This window comes from Eptatretus burgeri, chromosome 4, assembly GCF_056783735.1.
Source record: "Eptatretus burgeri isolate ZD-2024b chromosome 4, Ebu_testis_v1, whole genome shotgun sequence".
NCBI lineage: Eukaryota > Metazoa > Chordata > Myxini > Myxiniformes > Myxinidae > Eptatretus > Eptatretus burgeri.
The window spans coordinates 107,665,120-107,685,249 of NC_140964.1; the positions used below are offsets into that span (position 1 = coordinate 107,665,120).

Here is a 20,130-nt window from a genome sequence, read left to right on the forward strand (position 1 = left end):
GGCCTGTTCACCAGATAAGGCCAAATCGAAGTGCCGGGCTCCGCATGCTGGGTCCATTGGATTCCAAGACGTCGTCGAGCCGTGAGGTGAGTTGGGACAGTCAGAGGCTCCGTCACTGGACTCCAGATGAATCTGTCGATGTCCTCCTCATAAAGTCGATCCCGACTCACACAGCAGCCAGTTCCTCTCGAAGCAGATTGCAGCCTAACCCTCAGGTTCAGTTCCTCCCACTGCCAATCGCACACTCGACCTCAGGCAGATCCTCTCCCAGCCGATGGCAGACAGACCTCATTCAGTCCCTTCCTTGCCTTTCCTTCGGCTCGCTCTTTACGAAAAGCCGATCACAAATACCCTCATGCAGTTTTTCCTACTGCCGATGGCAGACTCGACCTCAGCGCTCTCGTCGCAGATCCACACTGCCTTTCCTTCTTCGTTCGCCTCCAAAAACCCACTCGCTCCTCCCCTCAGTTTCACTTCCTTTTCGAGGCCATTCCCTCTCAGCCGACTGGGCGGGCCCTCATCCGGAGAGGGGAAGGAAGAAGAAGAAGAAGCTCTCGGTACACCACTAATGTACGAACAATAAACATGCATCCTCCACCTTCTGACACACATGTAGCATCCATTTACCGAACAACCTGGCTAAACATGCATTTAATGGGGGGGTCTGGGCTAATCCTATATTTAATAGCATACTATTTCATCAGCATACCATTTAATAGCAAGGGCCATTTCCGTAACTATATATATATATATATATATATATATATATATATATATATATATATATATATATATATATATATATATATATATATATATATATATATATAATGTGTGTATATTATTTATATATGTATTATACATATATATATATATATATATATATATATATATATATATATATATATATATATATATATATATATATATATATATATATATATATATATATATATATATATATATATATATATATATATATATATATATATATATATATATATATATATATATGTATATGTATATGTATATATATATGTATATGTATATATATATATATATGTATGTATATATATATATATGTATATATATATATATATATATATGTATATATATATATATGTATATATATATATATATATATGTATATGTATATATATATATATATGTATATGTATATATATATGTATATATATATATATATGTATATGTATATATATGTATATGTATATATATATGTATATATATATATATATGTATATGTATATATATATATATATATATATATATATGTATGTATATATATATATATGTATATATATATATATATATATATATGTATGTATATATATATATATATATATATATATATATATATATATATATATATATATATATTGACACATAAACATAAGGTCATTCATAATGAAGTCTATTTTCAACAATGAAATGTCCTGTTGTTGTGGTAGGTGGAGCATTCATCTTTTTCTTTTTGAAAGCTTCTTTATTCCCATTGAAATTTCGTTGTTGGTGATTTTGTCAACAGGCATAACTGCCATACCTGGTCAGGAAATAATCCAGAAACAATAGTTGAATGCAGCCAAAGTTAGCCAAAACTGCTTATTTTGGGCGGAATGACTTCAACCCAATTCGTTGGACCTTTAACTTGCATCCTATGCGATACAATGAATGGACAGAGATACTTGGAAATGCTTCAAAACTTTCTTCGTCCAAATATCCAGCAAAGGGCAACACAGATGAAACGATTTTTTATGTAAGATAGTGCCCCTCCGCACTTCTCGATTGTAGTTTGTAATTGGTTGGATACCCACTTTCCATTCAGGTGTATCGGGTGAAGAGAACCGATAGAGTGGCTGGCCATCCTGGACTCCTGAATTAACCCTGCTGAATTGTTTTTTTTTCTTGTGTGGGGATGGATTAAAGAAAAGGTGTATTTCAGCAAATCTTCTAATTTTGCTGAATCAGAAAGTTATATCTGCAATGTTTTTGCCAATTTGCAAGAGGAGCTTCTTTGGCATTCAGTGGAAAATGTTGTCCTCGTGAAGAAAAAGTGCTGAGAATGCAGGAGGTTATGTTGACATTTGATGTTCTCAAATTAAAATGGCAATGAATACCCTTTCAGGGGAAAAGCAACACATTAACAACGTGGTACTTCCATTTCGAGATTTAATGTAGGGACTTAATTATGTATCACCCTGTGTATCGTCATATTTTTGTGGGCCGGGTGTCTGTGGCGAGGAACGGCCGCCAGGTGGAGCAGTAGAGCCGTCTCCCGCCGAACGCCCGGAATTGCAGGTCGAACCTTCGGACAACTCCGAAGGTCACAGGTCACTTAAGGACCGTGCTCGCCAATTCTCTGACGGTGTGGGGTAGGGTTAATAGCCAAATTTCAATATACCTAAGTACCCACATCGTCAAATTACCGGGGAGGTCACACCCTCGATGGACCCCGGGCGGAACGGGCCATTTACTGAGCCCGAACCGGGTGTAACCCGAGCAGGGATTACCAAGGTCCGTTGGTCCAAATGAACAATTACGTCATGACGGCCTCCCTAATTCCCAATATACACCGTGCTAAACCAATGAAAGAAAGTGACGGACAACGAGCTGGTACATTGAACAATCGGGGTTTATTTATAATGGGGCAGGGGAGCACAAAACGAGCAGAGTTAAACTGACTATCAAGAAGAAATGCAAGTAATGTACAAGGCACTTGAACAATTGCTACTTACAGACTGGGCCCACAGACACACACGCACACACCCAAAAGAAATGGTGGCCGTGGCCCTTATTTGGCCCTTCAGCTTGGGAGGGAAGGTGAGCTGAGGGCAAGAGTCTATACTTGCACGTGTCTACCTCATGCGGTCTGGTCAAACTGGCTCGGCGGGACTCGAACTCACTGCCTCCGCGCAGCACCCAGCACCAGGGACGAGGGATAGAGCGACGGACGCCAGCCAGCAGGAAGGCGGATGAGGCGAGAGATGATCAAGGCCGAAAAAGCTCCCAGGCGGATCAGACGACACCAGGCGAGACAGACTCAGACAGAATCATCGCCCCGACCGTTCTTCGTTCCTCTCGTGAGGTGGGAGGGATTTTTTCCCCGGCCACTCACCTCCTGATTGGACGGTTGCATCGCGCGATTCGCTGGCCGTCCCTCATTGGACAGGCCCATGATAGGCGGGGTAACTCCCACCCTTCTGGGTGGAGTCCCGATCTGAGGCGATTGTAGCTTCGCCTACCTCCTCAACGAAGACCACGTGCGTAATGGCAACCGGGTTGAGTGAGGGACGGTGCCGCTGTTGTTGTAACAAAAACCCTGACTAAAAAATAAACCCGCAGCGCACACATGAAATTCCCATTAGACATAAGGAACGGGACCCTAACTATAAACATATACTTGTCGAAATAACTGTACTGCGGGGGCTGCTGACTGTCTGTGTGCAAAAGGCTTCCAAATCCGTAACAATATATCATACACATTTTTTGTTACTTCATACTTGTTTTTGTTGTGTTCTGGACAGTTGTTTCATTTTTAGAATGCTCTGTTTATATGCACAAAAGTAACCCTGTCGTTATGTTGGATATCATCATAATGCTAAAATGAGGTTAACGGGTGTTCATCATCCCGGTGCCTGCTTATGACCCTCTATAGATGAAGTGCTTCAAAAGAAAATCACTAACCTTCAGAACATTTGAGTTCCACTACCAATAATGAAGACGTGCAAACCTGCATGGCAAAAGCTGAGTGTGCTTGCCAACACATGAATAGTTTTGAAACCTAACCTCCCAAAGGACCTGAAATCAAGACTATGTTGTACAGTTAATTATTCTAAGAGTACCGCCACCCTCCCCAAAAGACCATTTTCCTTGAGGCTGAGTCTTACATGCTGGTGCTTGGGCAAGAGGGTGTTGGATGTGGAGGGGGAAATCGCGATGATTCTCAACCGGTGGGAATAGCCCTTTATGTGGCTGTTCACAGGAAGAGATGGTGAGCTTGTTGTTGTGTTTGCATGAGGTTCTTCAGAAGACACTTCTTTTGAGGTGCTCCTACTTCCACCTGTTGGTGGAGCGGTTTTAAAGAAGCATGGGAAAGGGGGTGGAGAAAAAGTAAGTTAGGATATGAAATGCATAAACTGCAGTGAATATAGAAGTACCTGTTTTGCATGCATTGTTGCTTTTTAATAATTAGCTTTCATCCGTCATGTCCTAACTTCCTCAGTCAGATAACTTTTTGAAAAGATAATCAAGTTTATTGTTAAAGTTTTCTTATCCCAATGGAGGATGTTGGCATAAATGACAGATATTTGTGAGATGTTTACATTGTGAGATATTCATTGAATGCATGTTTGAGGATAATGCGTCATAAACATTTACTTTGTTTTTCTTCTTCCCAGCATAACACTGTCAAAAGCTTTCTGCATTATTTCCACCCAATTATATCTATTTTCTAGCAGCCTCATACTGCTAAGATGTTCAAGGAAAACTTGATGATATTGGTGGGTCTTGACCCCCACCCAGAACTCTCACTCACACAACCACCTGCAATCAAAAGACCACCTCTTGTTCAACGACATCATCATGCAAGCCTGCATTTATGTCAAACTTGGATGACCTGTGGGACAGAGTTGCCAGTAGAGGGCGCTGGAAAAACAAAATGTGATTCACCCACTAAATTAAGGGGTTGAAACGAACAGAGCTGAAAATATTCTGCTCGAATGGCAGTTTTGGACACAGCCAAGCCAAGTTTTTTTTGGTGCAATAATTGTAGCCAGCTTCTCTGGTCTGTTTTTTTTTTTTTAAAACAGCCGTGCCTGCATGGACCATTCCAGCGATCTACTCTAACTAGCCGAAAGGCCGCGCGGTGTCAAATTCAGAGCGGCGGTGTTTATTTGTTTTTGCATACTTTGAGTGACTTTTATTGTGTCAGCTGGTAAAGCACAAATTAATGCTTGTTGAAGGAACACCCGAAATAAACAATCCCTGCTGAAATAACCAGATAAAAATAAACCCTGCAATGTCAAGTTCTTTTGTGATTGTGGCATGGATCCCCACCAGTGTGTGTGAGGACACATGGCGATAGACCCCCCCCCCCCCCAAAATAAAAATAAAACAACAATAATAACCACTTTGAGCATGCTGGTTTGTTTGAAAAAAATTTTAAAAATTCTTCCTATTTTGCCTGAACGATCCCATAAGTTTTAATGAAATGACAATGCCAAAGCTGGTTTTAACCCCTGCCCCCCCCCCTTTCCAAACTCTCACCATACATAGGGTGAAATATGGGAATTTATATTTTGTCGAAAGTACTGGCTTCACATGGTTTACTTGAAATATTTGTCTGCAAGAAAGTGCAGTTGGAACATCTGGCTTAACCCCACCTTTCCTTTGGAGAACAAAGAAGGCTGTTAAAGCATCTCTGTAAGGACAAGTTATATTATCAATATGCCCGACGATGTGAATTCTGGAACAGCAGTGATGACTACCATCGAACAGTTGCTCACCTTCTGAGAAATACCACAATCTGGCACTTTTTCCCTGATCTTGCATTTAATTGCGAGATAGTTACATCATTTTCTGTCTCAAATGCGTGACCTGAGAGAGGTGCCAATACCCTGAAAACTGTTAAAAGCAAACTTCGAAAAAGGCTAATTGGCTCAATGTTGCAAGCCATTCTCAATATGTGCATTGTCCTGCATCTGATCCTGCAGAATGTAAAGCTATCATCAAACCTGCTGTGGATTCATGGCTGAGAAACAAATTGAAGGAAGCATACAACAAAATCTCATTCAGATGAACGAACTATCTGATGCAGGACATTCCAAATATGTGGCTTGTATAGCATTCAAGTGTACAGACAAATTCCACAATGTACTTGACAGGGTTTAAAATCTCAAAACAAATGAAACTTGCTGCAAAAAAATAACTATTTTGACAGCGAGGATGATTGCGCCAAGGACTCAGATTTATCTGATTGTTGTTCGTTCTACCTCTCTGATGTATAACTCTCATAAAATTCCTGTGTAAAAATTACACTTGGAAGACAGTTGGTAGCTTGGAATGGGAAACCATAGTTACTTCCTGAAAAAGTTATTTGGTGGAACACAAATTTTGAGTTTCGAAGCTGAAAATATCTGGTTTATACCACTGTCCATGCCTGGTGTTGGCTCAATAGTTAGGGTAGTGGGCTTTGTATACTAGGGTCCTGAGTTCAAATCCCGCTCAGCTGTTGAATTAATACCAGGTGGGGTTGACTCATCCTGTCGTCCTTCTGAGGTTGGCAAAATGAGTACTAAGTTGCTGGGATGATTGAGCCATTTGTGTATCCTGTGTTGGAGTGGTTATCTGTCCAGGATTGTACCCAATAGCCCAGGAGACTACTTTGGCAGCACTGATGCTCTGCACAGAGTATGGTCCCAATGGATGAATGCCTCAGTTTTCTCCAAAAAGCTGTAATTCCGAAAACAGTGTCAGCTTGCTTCTACGGAATTCATCATCACAGATGACATAAAATCATACCTTTTTGCTGATGACCTCATCTCAGATCATGAATTCAGTTTCAGATGAGGCCACTACCTTAGGAATGCTGCTTCCACTCTTTCAACAATGGAGGAAGGCCCTCAATGTCAGGCATGAGATCAGGGTCATCTTTCTACACATATCTTGAGCTTTTGATACAGTCTGGCATCTTGCCTTGTTCTGCAGAGAAGATCTTTCATTACCTTTCATCTTTCATTACTTTCATTACTGCAGAGAAGATCTTTCATTCATTGGTAATGTTCTCCATTACCAGCAGAGAAGATAACTGAGAAGGAAGTTGAGGAAGCTATAAGAGCAATGAAGAGTAGAAAAGCAGGAGGGCCGACGGGAGTTGTGGGAGATATGTTGAAGGCAGCGGGAAGTTGGGGTGTCAAGAGAATGACAGAGATCTGTAATCTGGTGGTGAAAGAAGGCCGCATTCCAGTGGATTGGGAACTGAGTACCCTCGTCCCTCTGTACAAGGAGAAAGGTGACCCTCTGGACTGTGGCTCCTATAGAGCAATAAAGTTATTGGAGCATGGAATGAAGGTATTGGAAAAGGTGTTGGAGAAGAGGATAAGGAAGAAGGTAAAGATTGATGAAATGCAGTTTGGATTTACGCCAGGAAGAGGAACGACAGATGCAATTTTTATTGTAAGGCAGTTGCAAGAGAAGTACATGGAGAAGAGGAAGAAGTTATTTTTTTGGGGTTTGTTGATCTGGAGAAAGCATTTGATAGGGTTCCACATGAAGTTATGACATGGGCATTGAGGAAGTTAGGAGTGGAGGAATGGTTGATCAGAGTAGTGATGGCCATGTACGAGAGAGCACGCACAGCTGTAAGGACGAAGGATGGGAACAGTGGTGAGTTTGAGGTGAGGGTAGGAGTGCACCAGAGGTCGGTACTAAGTCCACTTCTATTTGTAGTTGTGATGGAGGTGCTGGCTCGGAGGGTAAAGGAGGGTTTACCGTGGGAGCTGCTGTACGCAGATGAGCTGGTGTTGATTGCAGAGAGTATGGATGGACTGAAGGAGAAGATGAACAAGTGGAAGGAATGTATGGAGGCAAAAGGTTTGAAGGTGAATATCGGAAAGACGAAGGTGATGGCAAGTGGTAAAGCGTGTGGTGAGGTGGAAAGGACTGGGAAGTGGCCGTGTGCTGTGTGCAGGAAGGGTGTCAGATTGAACTCCATTCAGTGTGCAATGTGTGCTGAATGGGTTCATCGAAAATGTAGTGGGGTGAGAGGGCCATTAACCAGTGTGGCAGCTACATTCAAGTGTGAGGTGTGCATCGAGGGAGCTGCAGATGAAGGAATTGTTGAGTTGGATCTTGGAGATTGTGTGAAGCTGGAAGGTGTGAAAACATTTTGCTATCTCGGAGACATGCTGAATGGAGAAGGTGGATCAGACTCTTCGACGGTTGCTAGAGTGAGATGTGCATGGAAGAAGTTTCGGAAACTGAGTGGCGTGCTGACAAAGAGGGGAGTGTCGTTGAACCTGAAGGGAAAGGTGTATGCTACATGTGTGAGGAGTACGATGATTTATGGGAGTGAGACATGGGTACTGAGCATGGAGCAGCAACAAAGGCTGGAAATATATATATATATATATATATATATATATATATATATATATATATATATATATATATATATATATATATATATATATATATATATATATGGCACATCACCCACCATGGAACACGTGGCCACACGTACTGTACGGAACGTGCTTGATAGAGGGCAAACCCGTTTGCAGCCGTGATACCTTATCATCGCACAGAGCAGGGCACGAAAGGCACACATCTTGTTCTTGTCTGTGCATGGGTTTACGCTAACACATTACTGTCGGCCCACGCTGGTGGCCACGAGTGTTCCCCACAGACGGCGGATATCTCCTCGCCTCTCCGCCCGGTAAAGCCGCGATCAGGCAGAGGCGTGCTGTGCAGTTCGGATCGCAACGCGGAGCAGGCATTGATAAGTGTGAATCGGGGGTGCCCGGGTGGGCAGGCGGGGCCGACACAACCCTCGGCCGGTCACCGGGGCACGGTCCAGGAGATCGGTGCAAGGCAATTCATGTCGTGGAGTTCTGTGCGGGGCAATTCATATCATGGGACTCCGAGTGAGACTATTCCGCAGCTTGGAGTTATCTTTCTGGAAGTGGAGTGGAGCCGCTTTTGGCCATCACGACCAGGCCACGCAGTGGTCCGGGCCCAATTAGAGCAGCCGATTCGGGTGATGACATAACTTCGGGGTAATGCCCCCACCCTGCACCCAAGGTCTATAAAAAACGCGTGGCGAGGCTGTCCATAGTTCCGGTTTTGGTGTCTTGCCCATCACTGCTGTCAACTCGTCCCGTTCTCTGCCCGGCTTGGGATCGATCTCTCCGCCCATATGCTAACTCTGCCTTCTTCACCAGCCCATCTTCGCCCACACATCGCTGACTCCACCCATCCACCTGGTTCTGTCTACCACTATGCCCACTCGCTCTCGACTTCGCCCTCTCCACCCATTCGGCTCCCGACTCCGCTTTCTCCACCCAAGTCCCTCCCTTCATGACCGACAGTAGTGTCTCATTCTCTGGACCAACGCTAGCTGCAGTGCCCCAAAGCAAAAGTGCCACAAGCAAGAGATAGCGCGCCAGCTATCAGGGTGGTATCGCCCAGCGGAGCATCCCCACAAACCATATTGGTGGCACGATCGGGCAATCGTGCAAGGTATTGAGAGACCATTATCCTCATCTCCTCTTTGTGTGTGTGTGTGTGTGTGTGTGTGTGTGTGTGTGTGTGTGTGTGTGTGTGTGTGTGTGTGTGTGTGTGTGTGTGTGTGTGTGTGTGTGTGTGTGTGTGTGTGTGTGTGTGTGTGTGTGTGTGTGGTGTGTGGTGTGTGGTGTGTGGCGTGCGTGCGCGTGCGCGTGCGCGTGCGCGCGTGTGTGTGTGTGTGTGTCCTGACGCCCGTCCCCGTTTAAGTTAAGATTTTACAATAATTATATCGGGTTAACTCTACTCTGTGTCTGCTTTTGTAAGTTGCTTGTCGATTTCCGCACCTCTCACATTTCTTCCTATCCTTGCATTACACACAACAATAAAACTGTTCACTGTGCCACATATCTTTCCTCGCCTGCTTGTAAATAAATTATTGTTAGAAATGTTCCCAGCTCGATTTTGTCTGTTCTTTCATTGATCCAGCATAATTAGAACCCTACCTTAGCCGGGACTTTATTCCCAATGATCCGTTCCTTTTAGCCGGTCCGTGCTTGGCAGAGTAGCTCGGCTGCATCCGATCCGGTAAAGTGATCAGGTTCGGACACGGCCTACTGAGGGCGTGTTCCTTGGTAATTAAATTGTGTGATTAATTAGGTAACCCGGTTAACCCATCGATGGAAGGACCCTCGGTCACGCGGTTGAGTTATTGGCGTTCACGGCCAGTTAGCAATCCACCATGTCACAAAATTATCTTTGTGCGACGGCCTGCAATTCCGTGGAGTCTGGTGGGAACCCGATAAGCCTGGCACTGTAACTCTGGTCATTGGTATTCAGTGTCCCTTGGGAGACAAAGTTCCTCTTCACCCGACGGTGGACTCCAAATCATCCACCGACACCATCAAGGATGGTAGTCTTGAAGGCATTCCACAACTCTTCAGAATTCTCCAAAACACCCAGACTCCCCAAATCCCCACTCAGCCTGTTCGCAAACTCCTCAGCTACCCTCTTATCACTGAGCTTGTCAACATCCAGACAAGGCTGGGATGGTACCATTCTGCCTGATTTAAGCTGTAACTTCAGAGATGTTACTACAAGCATTTGGTCAGTATTGAAGTGTATGTGTCTGTGTCTGTCTGTGTGTCTGTGTGTGTCTCGGGGGTTGGCGACCTGACATCACATTTACATTATGCAGAATTTACTTGGCTCCCAGACAGTCCCATTGGGTCTTTCGGTATTTTGGGTCCTCTCGGTAGTTAGATATTTATTATATTGTTGCGGTTGAGGAAATTTGCAAACCACCATTCAGGTCCCGTAGGTGAGATATCTCTGTAAGTACATGTGTAGTTAGCCCGAAACCCGTTGTTTAGAGGGAATAAATGTGATCCATTCGGGCTGCAACCCTTTGAGATAGCCATTTTTCTGTTCTATCTTTATTTTGAACCAATCATGTCTCAACCGCCATCACACAACAACCACCAACCGCAACGCCGCTTCACAACAACAACAACGCCACCAGCCACGACCTTTACCTTCACAACTCGCTCCCGCAAACATCGCATCACCGCCATTCCAAACGTCGCCATGGCAATAAACCACCACAATAAACCCTCCACCACCTTCACCTCTCCTTCTGCGGCCATTCCCGCACCACTTGTGAACACCGAGCGTCAGGCTGTCCTGGCCTCGAACGGGACGCGCGCCAAACTGCGAGTGCAAAATGCGGCCTTTCCGAGGAGAATTCGGATCAGGAATGATACACGCCCACTTCTGATCCGTCCAATCAGCAAGCGCGGGGCGGTTTGGCCCCGCCTCCAGGCGAGTCGGTGTAGAATCGATATATGCAAATTTGAGGATCAGGTGAGACTCACGCCCCTTTTTCTCCGTCCAATGGGCGAGCGTGGCTCCACCCCCGAGCTCGTTCTGATCCAGAAATTTGCATATGGGTTCTCCTGCCGGTCTATAAAGTGCCGAGCGCAGGGTCGAGTCGGGCTCGAAAGGGTCAGTTTTGGAGAGCAGAGTGTGGCAGCGGCAGAGTGTGGCAGCGGCAGTCAGTTTTGGGAAGTCAGTTTTGGAGAGCAGAGTGTGGCAGCGGCAGAGTGTGGCAGCGAAGTCAGTTTCGGAAGAGTCAGTCTGGAGAGGTCGGAGAGCCGAGTGGAGCTCGCAGTCTGTCGGGGTTCGGAGTCTGTCGGGGAGCTGCAGAGAGGGGAAGCCTGGAGCTTGGAGTGCGGTCGAGTCGGGTTGGAGCGCGGAGTGAGTCGGGAGGCGAGGGTGTACAGGTGGTTTGCTGCAGTCGGCTGAGGAGAATTGCGGAGGAGACCGAATAGCTCGGGTCCGAGGCAAGGAAGACGGCGGTCGGCGACGAGCTCGCAGTGGAATCGCTCGTCGCGGGAGCCAAGCAAGCCAGCTATCCTCTTTCCCCAGAGCATCAACAATTCCCCCTCCCCCCCCCCGCGCTGAGATAGTGCGAAAAGGGGGGCCCCGTTCCCACCCCACTCCAAGCAGTGCCAACGAAACCCACGAAGGAGCGCGGAGTCGGGGCGCCGCCGCGCCACCACATTTGCGGCTCATCACAAGACACGGGTAGGATCCACCCGGTCTCGTGGCCCACAGGCCCCGTCTGCCCCCTTGTCTTTGAGGGTGGCCCTTTTCTTTTGCTTTTGAGTAAATGTGTTGTTGGCGCCGTCTGTAAAGTAAAACTGTGTAAGTGTTGCCGTGTGCTCGCGTAGTCAGTAGTGGATCTGCATTGTTGTGTTTCTTTTGTTGCAATTGCTTTAGGTGCATAATTGTTGTAATTGTATATGTGTGCTCTCCATGTGCCGCGGAATAAATGTGAATTATGTTGAACTGTTTTCCCGTTTTGCTTCGTCTTTTCTTCAATTGAATCTCCATCTTGCTTCACGTAAAGGGTTGGTAGTGGGCTTAATATGCCCGATAATTAATCGGAACCGTCGAGGCCGACGATAACACCGCTCGGTTATCCCGATAGTACGGAACGGGTCGCTTAAGTGGCCCGTGTCCGGAGTCGACCTGCGGCGAGGTGCGATCGCCCGGTCTACCCTCCACGTGGGTACTTAGGTAGGTCGAATTTGGTGAACAACCCTATCCCACGCGGGGGGCCGATTGGCACGATCATGGTGAGGCTGAAAGGCCCACCCGTGACTAGCTCCCGGCATTAGTCCGAGAGGGTCACGACAGAATTGTCCGTCTGGTGGGCAACATGCTGTGATTCGAGTTATGTGGCCATTCGCACGCCGGCGGGCGCGAATTCGCAACAATATTTTGGGTCCTCTCGGTATTTTGTGTCCTCATCGTCTTTTGAAGCCCCGAGGTTATTTGGGTCTTCTGGGTCTTTTGAGGTATCGGGGTTGTTTGGATCCTCTGGGTCTTTTGGGTGTTTTGATTCCTTGGGGTATTTAGAGACTTTTGGGTCCTCAGGGTATTTTGTATCTTTCTGGGACTTTTTGGACTTTTAGGTGTTCAGGGTCTTTTTAGTCTTTTTGGGTCGTTGGGGCATTTTGGGTCCTCGGAGTCTTTTGGTGGTTTGCAGGTATTTTGGGTCCTCAGGATCCTTGGGGTATTTTGGGTCCTTGAGTTCTTCTGGGTCTTTTCACTCTTTTGGATATTTTGGGTCTTTGAGGTCTTTGGGTCCATTGGGTCTTCGGGGTCTTTTGAGTCCTCTGGGTATGTTTGGTTAAGTATTTCAGGTTACAATTGTGGGTCACGTCAGGTCAACTGTCCAGCCAATGGGTGAAGAGCAGACATACATAATCATAAACTTGCTCCATTATTTAAAGATACTCATGATTCAGAAGGTGGAACAGATTTCTCCCAGGAATCAAAGTATCCACCTTTGTTTCGGTGAAAGATCGTGATTCATGGCCTAAGTTGTGAAGTTGTGTTGTTCTCAGTTTTGTTCTGAGGGCTCTTTTCAGGATCATCACTGAGCCTCGGACAGCCTCCAACTGTAGTTTGTGTGTGGTCATGTTCCCAGGGATGGTTTGTAGGAACTTTGTGAGGTTCTTCTTCATCATTCCCGTTGCTCCAATTATCACTGGAACAATTTCGGTGCTCTTTCTTGATCAGCTTCCAGGATCTTTTTCACTTCGTTCTTGAGATCTTGATATTTTGTCATTTTCTTGATTTCTGTGTTATTTTGACCAAAATCAATGGGTACGGAAACCTCAATTAATAATGCCTTCTTTTCCTTTTTGTATCTGAGTCCTATGTCTGGTCACAGAGCTTTGCTTTCCATATTTACACTGGATGGGATCATCAGGTTGTACGTGAGCATCATGTCCTTGTTTTCATTGATTGCTTTTAGTTCATATTTTCATGAGTTTGGTGGAGCTTTGGATATTGAAATTTCTGCAGATGTGCCAGCGGATTACTCTACATACCTTGGTGTGCCTTTGTGTGTACAGCTGTTCTGACATGAATTGTTTTTACATTCCGATTGGAGGTGGCTTGTGCTTTCTGTTTCTTCCTTGTAAAATCTGCACTTGTCCGATTGGCTCAGTCCTGCCATTTTTTTTTCAAACCATTCATATAGTGTCCTTGGTCTTGGGCATTTATCATGATTTCATCTTCGTCCCAGTTGAGCTGACCTCTTCTTAGCCATTCCAGTGATCCTTTGTAGTCTATATAAATCTGTCCAACTGTTTTTTTTTTGTTGTTTTTTTTTTGTATTCCCCTGCTCTTTTTGTTTTTCTCTCATTTGTCACTATATATCTGTTGGTATTTCATCTTTTGTTTTTCTTTTGTCTTTTTGCAATCATTGGGGCTGTATTTTTTGCTGTTTAGGTTTGGAACATGACATCTTCCATTCACACCTGTTTTTGGAAGTTTTTTGCAAGGTGAGTAAGAGATACCTTTTCTGGTTTGTTGTGTTCATGCTTGTGGACAAATTGTATTCGTTGGTCTGATGAACTTTTCATCTACTCTGCTAATCCTACAGTCGTCGCTCTGTACATTTTATTGAATTCCATCAAGCCACCACCTCCTCCTTTCCTCGGCAGGTACATTATTGAGATACATTGATTTTTGTAGAACGTTTCGTGGAGAGTGAGGTTTTCTTGTTCTGATGTCTAGTTTTCTGATTTCTGCTTGTGGTCAGTTTACTATTCCGCAGCTGCATTGGAACACTAGTACTGCTAGTTGGTTTATGGCTTTGATTTTGTTTCTTGGGTAGAGGTATATGTTTTCAGAATCTGCCTCATTCTATGCAGGTGTTCTTTGGTAATTGTTTTGCACATTTTTTATGACATATTTGGTGGCCCACTTCTACTCTTTGGTATTTGTAAGATGCTTCGTTGTCTACATCCTGTATTGTATCTACGTCAATTTTTGTTTTCTGTTTTTGTTGGCCTAACTTGCACAAATATACACTTGGCACACTTATTGAGGCCAAATCCCATTTGTATGCCATCAGAGTACCAATTCACTAATTTGAGTTGTTGTACCAATTATTCGTCATTTGGTGCAAAGAGTTTTAAAGCATCCATGCAAAGATGTCACCTTTGTTGTTTCTTTGGACATTCATTTATTGGTTGTTAAGGTGTATCTGTGTCCTTGCCCATTAATGAGGTTACTTCGTTGATCCAGAGCCAGGCAAAACAAGAGGGGGGAAGGCCGTCTCCTTGGAAGATCCTATCTCGTATCTTCTCTCCTGGTATTGATCTTTACTTCTGAGTGCTGCAGGATTAGTGTGGTATTCCATAGATTAATGGCTTTCTCAATCAGATTGATTATTTGGGGATTTATCTTGTACATTTGTATGCATTTTATCATCCATGAATGTGGGACACGATCAAAAGCTTTTTTTTTATCGTCTATCCAGGCTGTAGACAATTTGGTTCTTCTTGTATTGCAGTTTTTGAGTTTGGCCTTGTTTCCTCATAAATGGTCTGTTGTTCTGTCGCATCCTCTCTTGCATCACTTCTGTTCTGCCTCTCAGCCTCCTTGTTGTGTTAGGTGGTGGGACAATGTTTTTGTGATGATTCCTGTTGAAAGTTTTTAAGTTGTTGGTAGACAGGTTATTGGCCGGTATTTGTAAGGTAGTTGGATTTTTAAGATTTTGGGATGAGGAGTGTTACCTTCTGTAAGCTACTCATGCATTTCTTGATCCCCTTGGACAAGTTCATTCAATGCTCGAGTGTCATGAACATCCATCAATCCATTGGGACCACACTCTGTGCAGAGCATTGGTGCTGCCGAAGCAGTCTCCTTGGCTATTGGGTGCAATCCTGGCTATTGGGCACAGTCGCCACTCTGACACAGGATACCAGCAAGCTGGCACTCATTATGCCGACCTCGGAAGGAGTCAACCCCACCTCATTTTAATTCAACAGCTGAGTGGGATTTGAACTCAGGATCCTAGGATCGCAAGCCCACCACCCAAACCATTAGGCATAGTGACCACAGAGAGCATCAAATTGCTTTAGCCAGAAGTTTGGGATCCCATCTGGGCCAGGGCTTTTGAAGTTTGCCATCTATGCAAGTTGTTGTCTCATCTTTTCTGCATCAATTATTACTGGAAGCATTTCCTCGAGATGTTTTTTGTTCTTCTCCGAGGTTTTGGATCCACCCCGCCTCCTTATTGTGTTATTTTTGATCTTCATAAATTCCTTTCCAGAATTGTTCCAGTTCATCATTTTCAGGAGTGGATAACACATTTTGCTTCTGTTTCCTGAGTTCATCTTTTTGGGGTTTTTTCAAACATCTGGCCTTGTTTTCTCCTGCTGTTAGCCTCGTAATTTTTTTTATTTTCCTTGCTGTCATTTCTATTTTAAGTTTGTTTTTTGCAACCATTACCTCTTTGTTGGTGTTTTCTTCAATTATGTGTGTGTGTGTGTGTGTGTGTGTGTGTGTGTGTGTGTGTGTGTGTGTGTGTGTGTGTGTGTGTGTGTGTGTGTGTGTGTGTGTGTGTGTGTGTATATGTATATATATATATATATATATATATATATATATATATATATATATATATATATATATATATATATATATATATATATGTATATGTGTATATATATGTATATGTGTATATATATATATATATATATATATATATATATATATATATATATATATATATATATATACATATATATATATATATATATATATATATATATATACATACTGATATAGACATTGATAAGAAAGTGATCCGAAGTGTCGATGGGGACAGAAGAGAAACACCAAATAATGGTCGGAAAGTTAGTCAATACTTTGTCCAGGAAGGAGGACTTGCCAGTTCGAGAAATCCAGATTGGGAGGTTTACAGATTGGGTTAAACATACGCAGTCACAGAAGGCTTTTGTTGAAATGCATGGCTGGCTGTTTCTGAGCCAACACCAAGTCAGCTATCATTGTGACAGTTGAAATTGACCCAAATGAGAAACAGAGTTAGGATGGGTGATTACAAGTTGATCCGTGCTGGAGGAAATAAAGGTACATAGAAAGTCATCAACATTGGGTGGACTGTATACCACACAGACAAAAATGAGGCAGTTGCAGAGAGGTATACATAGCCACAAGTATTCCAGGGGATTTGGAGGGGTTAGTGAGGACAATGAACCATGAGGAATGGAGCTCTTGTCAGACACAGCAACACCGCCTTTGGAGTGGAGTAATGGTGTATCAAAGCAGAAAGGCGAAGAGCCAGGGAGAGTTGCAGAGGAATCTGAAACATTCTGTGAGAGAAACATTTCCGTTAAAAACTACAATGTCTGGAGCAACAACAGCAACCTGAATGGAAAGATCGGAAACCTTGAATATTGATGGACCACACTGTGAGGGAGGGGGAAGGGAGAGATGAGCAGGTGGAGTCTGGGATTGAGCGTGCTGTGGGGGGACGGGGGCGTGTGATGGTGGGAGCGAGAAGGGCAGCAGGAGGAACAGGATGCGTGGTGGGGGGAAAGGCAACAAGATGTAGAGTCCCTGTATAATATGAGTAGTGACAACTGCAATTTGATGCCATTTTGTTTCCATCAAGCATGGCACACCAAACCTGTGCCCATTGGACGTGATGTATAATATGTTCATTTTCTCATCAAGCTGTCTTTCTCGACACCCAAAAGGAAGATCATATTGCTTTGTTTTATTTCCCTCTTTAATGCATCAGGATAAGCAGACACTCAGCCAGGAATGATTTAAACTTAAAACATATCTTGGAAACTGCGGCAAATGAAGTGTAATGCTAAAGTAAAGGTCCATACTAATGAGTGCCTAATATGAGATGCATTGAGCGAGTGAGTAGAAGAAACACCCAGGTCGTGACAGAACGCAGTAAGTAAACCAAGAAAAAGAGCAATCGGAGAATGCATACCCTCACCAGGACTTGTTTTGGGTGGTGATTTTGTAGTTTTGTGTGGTGTTTGTGTACTGGTGTGTTGCGTAATTAATAATAGACATAACTAGAACTGCCACTTTATAACAGTGATGACTGGGTACCAAGACATCCCTTAACCCCGCTTTGATCGGACACTTACCCTGACCCATGATATTTACTCTCATTTAATTAAATTCAGAATGGGATTAAAATAAATTCAATTCAAATCAAATGGAAAACTAAATAGGTGCAGTCCTGCATTGAAGTAATCAGAAGGAACCCGTGCAAGCAGAAAACAAAGATGAAGTCATCAGGAGGAACCTGGATAGTATTTGGGTTTCAGCCGCTACCCCTCTACCTTCAAACCCCTCCAGGCACAACCAAGTGAACCTTTTTCAAAAAAAAAGAGAAAAAATGAAAAAAGAACCCAGATTCAAAAATATTAAATAATTTGGGCTGCTGGACCATCTGTTCGATCAGGTTGAAATTTAAAACAAATATTCCCCATCACTATGAGATCATAATTGTGAAATTTCATGTCGATCAATGAAACAGTTAAAGAAAAAGAGTTATTAAAAATATTTTTGTTCATTCCATTCTGGCTGCCAAACCATGAGACCTATTATTTGTGAACACCCTGGCATCCCCAAGGCTCAAGTGTGTGAGGTTTCCTCTTGATCTGTCCAACCGTTCTGAAGAAGAACATTTTTAAAGGTTTACTGCATTCTTCATAAAAAAAAAATCATTTATTCTTCAAAAAGATAATAGCTGCCAGAATTTTTTGAAGAATTATTTCTTTGTGAACCTCCCAGTATCCCCAAGGCTTGGGGAATGTGTGTGAAGTTTCCCCTCGATCTCTCAAGCCTTTCTGGAGAAGAGATTTTTTTTTTATGGGTTTTAGGGTAAATCCAACATGGCTGCCAAATCATGTAACGTATGACATCATATGTGTGAATCTTTTGTTCCTCATGGATAGGTGGTCATACCTGACCTCTGACGTCGTCATTTTTTTTTTCTCTTGACCAATTTATCCCAAGATGATCCTCAAAATTTCATACTGATCGGATGTAGCGTTCTATGTATGCAATTATGACATCATAACGAAGGCACCTATGGCATCATAAGCAAATCATATTTATTCCCCACAGAGTCTATACTTGCTAAGTGCCAAGTTTCAATTTTTCCCGTGGGGTGGTTTCGGAGATGCAGAGGACAAAAGTTTTTTTTCTTTTTTCCAACATGGCTAGCACACAACGTGACGCCGACATAATTATCATTAAAACATTCCATACGAGGAGTCGCTCCTATGGTGACAATTTTGTGTCAATCCAACAAGTGGTTACATTGAAAAAACATACGAGCGTTCTGTGCGGACTTGCTTGTGTACCACCACGATGACAGTTTATAGCTGGGTTGGGATTCAAACCCAGCCTAGACAGCTAATAGACGAGTGTGTGTCTCAGGCAGTTTCTCAACCAAGGTTCCCCGGAACCCTAGGGTTCCAGAAGAGGTCGCTCGGGGTTCCGCAAGAAACAGTAATAAATAGGCTAATGTGTTTTTGAGTAGCTTTTATTTGATTTCATATTGGTAAATTTACTATACATGTACGGCATATTGTTGGAAACTCCTTGGTTATTATAATAGAGGCTTCAACCTCTTATATTATTTACAATTATAACAACCATAGGGAATGTATTTAACGATGTATATATAGCACCAGTGTGAAACCACCCTCACTGGTTAGTGGACGTCCTGTATGTGGCGGATTCGTGTATCATTAAGTGACTGACTCAAGTACGGGACGCATGCACGGTGTCCATCTATCTTCTCTGTGCTTCCAAGCGCGAAGTCTCTCTCTCTCTCAAGGTTAGTTCTTCTGTTTACCTTTATTGCTTCAGCTTTATTTGTTTAAGTTTTGTTTAGGGCCCTGTCACACCTTGACATTTTAGCCAGCGTATGGCAATGTATCAAAATGTATGTAAAACGCTGGCATGCACTGAAGTATTGATGTTGTTTTTCCAGTTTTGGGCATATTCATAACGAGTTGGATGTATGCATAACGTATGAGTAACGTCCACAGAACGTTTCGATAACATATAGATAACTTATACCAATGAATGCTTAGCGTGTTGTCGGCGTTCACAACCTATGCTCAATGATAGTCGAACTTATGCATAGCGCGGCAGCGTATCGCCGACGATCACGTGGCATAGGCTATTAATAGGCTGCGGCTCGACGATTCAAATCATAACCACACTAGACATCGAAGTGTCAAGCCGCTGTCACACCTTGACGTTTTAGCCAGCGTATGCCGACGTATGAAAAATTTGCCGAATACGTTAAGAGCACGCTGGCATGCGTCATAGTACGCCGAGTACGTCGACAAATTTTAAGCATGCTGAAAATTTTTCGACGTATGCCAGCGTATGACTCTCACGTTCCGCATATGCTGGCCATAAGTTGTAGGCACGTTATGCGATCGTTGACACACGTCGACACACGTTACTTGTAAGTTACTCATAAGTTGAAACACGTCGAGGTAATGTTTAGCGTAC

General features: G+C 43.6%; 1 protein-coding gene across 2 annotated transcripts in view; it reads right to left on the reverse strand.

The window, feature by feature from the left end:
• The window catches only part of LOC147028861 (insulin-like growth factor-binding protein 5), an 85,152-nt gene that overhangs the window by 35,449 nt on the left and 29,573 nt on the right, over positions 1-20,130 (reverse strand). For both annotated transcript variants that reach the window (XM_085879627.1, XM_085879628.1), the window contains exon 2: positions 3,906-4,078. In XM_085879627.1, coding sequence (XP_085735753.1) covers positions 3,906-4,078 — 173 coding nt within the window. The remainder of the gene's footprint in view (positions 1-3,905; positions 4,079-20,130) is intronic.